This window comes from Hevea brasiliensis, chromosome 12, assembly GCF_030052815.1.
Source record: "Hevea brasiliensis isolate MT/VB/25A 57/8 chromosome 12, ASM3005281v1, whole genome shotgun sequence".
In the NCBI taxonomy this organism is placed as follows: Eukaryota; Viridiplantae; Streptophyta; class Magnoliopsida; order Malpighiales; family Euphorbiaceae; genus Hevea; species Hevea brasiliensis.
The window spans coordinates 4,780,110-4,786,557 of NC_079504.1; the positions used below are offsets into that span (position 1 = coordinate 4,780,110).

At 29.4% G+C, this 6,448-nt stretch overlaps 1 protein-coding gene across 1 annotated transcript; it reads right to left on the reverse strand.

Annotated features, from left to right (window-relative positions):
- On the reverse strand, positions 1–3,155 carry LOC110672600 (NAC domain-containing protein 72). The gene is made up of 4 exons (XM_021835414.2): positions 2,563–3,155; positions 1,548–1,853; positions 553–1,009; positions 1–451 (listed from the first exon to the last, which is right to left on the reverse strand). The coding sequence occupies exons 1-3, from the start codon at positions 3,016–3,018 to the stop codon at positions 899–901; spliced, it is 873 nt and encodes a 290-aa protein (XP_021691106.2). The 5' UTR covers positions 3,019–3,155; the 3' UTR covers positions 1–451; positions 553–898.
- Between the last annotated feature and the right edge of the window lie 3,293 nt (positions 3,156–6,448).

The window sequence follows — 6,448 nt, forward strand, 5'->3', positions numbered from 1 at the left end:
TGAAGAATATAAACACAATTGCCAAGTTTATTAGCATGCACACTCTGTGATAATGTTATCCAAGTCTTGCTATAAGAAAGCTCAGTAGATTACATGTCAAGCTAAACAGTGACAGGCTTTCTAAGCTAATTGAAATTGCCAGAGAGGCGCAATGGGGCAAAGTCCCACCCATTACATCATAAAGATAAATCTACCCTGCAACCTGAGAAACTGAAACTAGATGGGAAAGAGAACAAGAGGCCTAGTTAATGAAAGGAACTAGAGAAATGAGGGAAAGCACAGTTTCCCACATAAGAAAAGACAAGAAACACTCTAACATCAATGGCACAACCACAACAGAGAGAAGATGAAGCCAGAAGAAGCAGCTGTTCTCAGAGTCATTTCTTTTTTCTTTTCTTTGAATTTACCATCTGACATATCAATCTTGTTCAGATTCCATTGGGAAAAATTCCTGTTATAGGGCACAAGAGAATCAAATTACAAGAAAAATTGCTGATCATATCATAAAGACATTGAAAGTAGAAATTACAATAAAGATTTGTCATTCTTTACCCCAATAAATGAAGCAAGTCTGCTATGATATCTCCCTGAACATCATAAGTAACAGCATGAGTTTTTCATCTAACTTTTGAACGTTCCACAAAACATTAATATCTTCTCTTTCTTAAGATTCCTCATAACATGAACCTCTTCCTTTAACTGAATTCCAAACCCTTTTCTTTTCTAGCTGCGCATTCGAATGCCTTCTATTATTGTAAACTGCTTCTAGCTGGGATTTAAACTCCTATGACTTCTAAATTCCATGAATCAAACATTTTGGGTAATAACTTAACCCTGAGCATTAGGGTTAATATCCACATATATTTCAAAAATAATCCTTTCAACACTGTTTGGATGATCAATCCATGAAATCATTCAGCTCTATGAAATCTCCTTTCAGAATGGAAACTAATTGTTGAACAGTTTCAGCCACAAATATGTCACCACCGGAAAGTCCAGGAGTCCTAACCTGCATACAGGTATCACACAAAGAAGCATGAGTTGTTTGAAAGAGGAAAAAGACAAGAACTTATAATGAAAGAGTAAATTACATTAACATATAGGAAAAAAACATTGAAGTTAGGTCTACATTAAGAGACGAAAAGAAATATGGACAAAACACAACAGATGGGTTTTCATTTGCAACAAGCATATCAGGATAAGAGAATGATTCAGAGAAAAGTGATCATCATTTTTACAAGTTCAGAACTCATACAACTTGTATCAATGCAATTAATACAATGTAAATACACAAAGTAATATACTTAAATAGAAAATAAACAATCTAAAGTTAGTGTCTCTAAGTACGTGTGCCACTCCATAATTGTGTATGTGAAGCACGCTCTAGATGAACAAAGAACATTTTGTTATTAGCAAATAAAGTATTGGTTTAAAATGAAATAGGCTGTGATTGACATGATTCGCACCAAATATTGAAATATATGAAACACAAAAATGGTTAATATAGTATAGGTTGAGTGACAGGAAAAAATTTTGACGCATCTTACTGGCTTATTAGATTCAATATTGGATTGGCTAGCTGAAGGAAACTGAAAACTGGTAACAGAAATAGGTCCAGTAGCGACTTGATCATCCAACTCAGTACTTAGTCTCAAAGCATATCTTGACAAGTCATTCTTCCTATCAGCATGCACTTTAGCTTCAACTATGTCAGGTGTAAGAAATTCATCTTTTTGAATCCCCAAATGACGTACAGCAGAAACACTTTCTTCAGCACAGGAAGTTAACATATTCTCTGAAATGCTATTTCCACCATGAGACTTGACAAATACTCGGCAAAGGACATAAGAAGCCTATATATATATATAAAGAAAGAAAGTGAGGCTTTTCCAACAGAAACACAAAGTAAAGGAATCAAATCAACCATTCCCTCTGTACCTAAACTTTTAGGAGCTCTATCTGAACAGAAACAACTTCATTGGCATAAAGATATATGATAGTTCATAGAACAATGAAAAATAATTAGATGGTTGCAATATATGGCCCTTCATTTCAACATGTCAGGATGTATATGTCAATCATGGTGACCCTAGTAACACATTTATATAATTATGTCAAGACTTATATGGTCCTCATATTTTGTTTGGTAAGTAATTTTAATTAAGCTAGGAGATAGGATTGTAGGAGGCCAAATGTGGAAACAAAAAAATTAATAGAATCTGTCCATGTACGGCAGAATCAACCAAAAAAAAAAAATTGCAGGCAGGAGTACCCAATCAGTATACTATTCCGTGCTTACTATCCATAATATATAAAAAAAATTTTCACAAAATTCACAAGCTCACTACCCTGTTATCAAAAAAAAACCACAACCCTTCTCAGAAATAAACAAATAAGCTAAAATACTTGTAAAAACTTCTCCATTCGAGGTCATACTTATGAAACACTAAAATCATACAACTGAAAGCTTAGCTAGCAATAGCATATACCCATTAAACATTAGTGAACATATAAAGAATTATAATAAAATTCAAAAGCAGAACAAGAATAACATCAAAATACCTTAACATGATCAATTAGAGCATATTCATGCAAGACCCAATCGGTCCTGATTGCATTTTTTACTGAATTTCCCAAATAAAAAACGAACCTAGTCCTCGTTCCCACCACAACTTTCCCACTGGGGTCCACGACATCCCTAACCCTACCGCTCCTCCTCCAATACCCTCCCTTCGCCCTCCTGCTCTTCCCTCCTCTGCTTTCGTTCAAAACCCTGACCTTCGTATAACAATACCAATGTCTTTTCCTTCCCCCGTAACCGTATGAATAGCACGCATTTTCCGGTAAATCAAACGGTTCGAGACTGTACAAGTCGAGCTCCTTTATCAAGTCGTAGCCGCTCACAGTCCTATTGCCATCGTTAGCTTCATTAGTCGTGCGGTTCTTACTGGTGAGGTAGTGGCAGAGAAGCTGCCCGTCGGAAGGGTAAAATCGACAACCAGGCGGAAGCGACGACATCGTTCGAGGGCTTTAGCGATCTCTCCCAGTGTCAATTAGACCTGAGTAAAACCACTAAACAGGGCGGCAACCAGCACACTATGAAAGGGGTTTTGTATATAGGCGAAAGATGCGTCCCCCTGAAGTTTCCAAGCGACAGCATGCCACTAGAGAGTATGTTTTCTCTATCATTGGACGGCACACAAACCGTTGGATGTCCAATCGAAGTGTAAATACTGAGCTGGCGAATTGTTATTGGCTCTGATGACTGATGAGGTTACAAAAGGAACGAGGAAGATTGGGCCAGAGTGAGCACAATCAGTGCACTGCGACAGAAGATGATGCAATTTATAATTATAAGGCCATAGTGTGGGGTACATGGTTACGTGGCATTTAGAAGGAAAAACTGAGAGATTGGTTGGAGGCAGCACGTGTCGATAAAAAGAAGCTAAAGGCAAAGGAATCATTGAAACGCCAAAAGAGAAGTTGGCGCTGCCAATATGGGGGACAAGATTCAAAGAGTATGAAATTGTCTTACAGCGATGAATATATTATGGGCGTTAAAATGTCACGTCTGAGCTCCTTAGAGTAAAAGAAGTTTGACCGGTGAGTTTTGAATTTTACAAATATCAATTTTTACCATTTACTTTTTTAGTTTAACTTGAAAGATTTAGAGCTTGCGTCCAATCGATTTTTTTAGTACTAAAGATGAGAATAATATTTAATAAACGGAATAATATAGATAACTGCATAATAATATATTAATATTCTTTCTTTATTAAAATAAAAGAGAATACTTAAATTATAACTATATATTGAGAAAAAAAAATAGATTTAAATTTAAAATTAAAATAACTTCATCTCCTCCTTTATACTTTTTTTATATATAATATATATAGATTACGTGTTACCTTAAAAATGCTTTTCTACCAGCATCAAAAAGGAAAATGAAATCGGCTGCCAAGAAAATATAATGAGTTTTTTTACACATTAAACTGACATATAATTTTAAAATTATTTTTTTTTAGTTTACAAATTTGCCTTTTCATTCGTAATTTTATATATATTACATATAGATAGATTATAGATTGTCATTTCTCACCCAGCATTAAAATGGACGAGGAAATAGAATATCAAGATAATATCAATGAGTGTTCTCACATATTAAGCTATTAATTCTAAAATTTTAATAATATTATAATTGGTTATATTAAAGTTACAGTTTTTTTTTTTCATTTACATAATTTTTCCCTTTTTAAGTTTATAACAAGAATTCTACCTTTTATGGTAAATATTTGTAAGACGATTTTTTTTAATTATTAATAACTGTTTTTTAAATTTTTATCTAGCTAGAATTGAATTACAATAAGAATTCTATTTTTTACTATAAATATTTATAATATGATTTTTTTTATTTTTAACTTATTAATAATATTTTTCATTTTTATCATTTTAACATGTATTTTTATTTTTATTTTAATATTATAAATAATTTTAAAATTAAATATATATATTTTTTAATTTTTGATTTGCCTTCTCATCCATAACTTTCTATATATTACAGATTGATAGACGGACTTAATTTTAAAATTTTAATAATATTATTATTTAGTTATATAAAAATTAATTACAACTTTATTTATTATGACTCTTTCAAGTAAGGTCGAATGATTAATTTTATAAATGAAGAAAATTCTTGCTTGGATCACTTTACCCCATAATAAACCTTTTTGAAGCGAGCAAGATTAGGCATAACACAATAATAAGCTAAAAGATACATGTAATTTATTAAAAAAAATAATTCTATTTTTTGTTGCAAATATTTACAATATGATTTTTTTATTCTCAGATTATTAATAATATTTTTTTATTTTTATCATGTTATTATATATTTTTATTTTATTATTATAAATAATTTTAAATTTAAAAGTATTATTGTTTATTTACAAATTTGTCTCTTCATTCGTGTATATATATTACAAATAGACAAATACACAATAGATTATAAATTACCTTATAAAATGTTTTCCTACCCAACATCAAAACGGATGAGAAAACAGACTGCCAAGATAATATGAATAAACGTGTGTTATTAAACAGATAATTCTAAAATTTTAATAATATTATAATTCCGTTATATAAAAGTTAAAGACATTTTTTTTTTCCTTTTACATAATTTTCCTTTTTTAAGTTGAAATAAAATTGTATTATAACAAGAATTTTACTTTTCGAGGTAAATATTTATAGCACAGTTTTTTTATATTATTAATTATTATTTTTTTTATTTTTATCTTATTAGAGTTTTATTATACTAAGAATTATATTTTTTTATAGTAAAAATTTTTGTAATTAATATGATTTTTTCATTCTCAACTTATTGAAATATTTGTAATTTTTATCCTGTTAGAATGTATGTTTATTTTTTTTTTCAATATTATATATAATATTAAAATTAAAAGTTTTTTGTCAATTTAACAAGTTCGCCCTTATTTGTACTTTTTCATATAAACAATTAATTTAGTAATCAATTCAATCGGTTACAATGAGATTGGTTGTAAATAGTAACTAATAATCAAATCGATTATTAAATTAATTAAATTTTAAAAAATAAAACTTTTAGTAAAAAAACTATCAGTTACTAATAATAATCGATTTAGCAATCAAAATCGGTTGCTAATAGCAATTAAAATATAATGAGTTGCAAAAAATATAGTATCTTTAATTTTATAATTTATAATTATTTTGTAAATCAATTGTTATTTATAACTAATTTAGCAATGAAAAGTTAGTTGCTAATTTAAAAAAAATTATAAAAAAATTTTCAAAATAACAAATAAAAAATTCAAACAAATAAATTTTTTTAAAAATTACTAAAATAATAAATCATTAACGAAGAATTAGTACTAAAAACTTAATATAAAAATATTATAAAAAAATTACTAATAATAACTATTCTAAAAAATATTAACAAAAAATAAATATAAAAAGATATTTATTTACTAAAAAAATTACCATATATATTATAATTGTAACACCCCTAATTTTTAAATTTATTATTTTTAGGTAAATATTGATGTTTTAATTTTATTTAAATTTTAGAAAATTATTTGAAATTTTTATGATTTTAGAAATCGGGTTTGATTTCCCGAAAATATAAAACTTTGATGATTTTTAAAAATTAATTTAAAGACCACGTGGCAAAACTAAAAATATATTTGGAGTCTACGAATTTTTTTGAGTTTTTTAGATTTTTTTCGAAATTTTTGGGCCTCGTTTTCGGTCCCAAGGCATAGTAAAAAATTTAAAATTTTGTATCTTGAATCGGACCGACCGAATCGAATCGGACCGAATCGGACAGGCCCTTTTCTTTTTCTTTTTCTTCTTCCTTCTCCCTCGCACGCCCGACCTCTCCTCCTTCCCCTCCCGTTTTCTCTCTCCTCCCAAGCCTCCC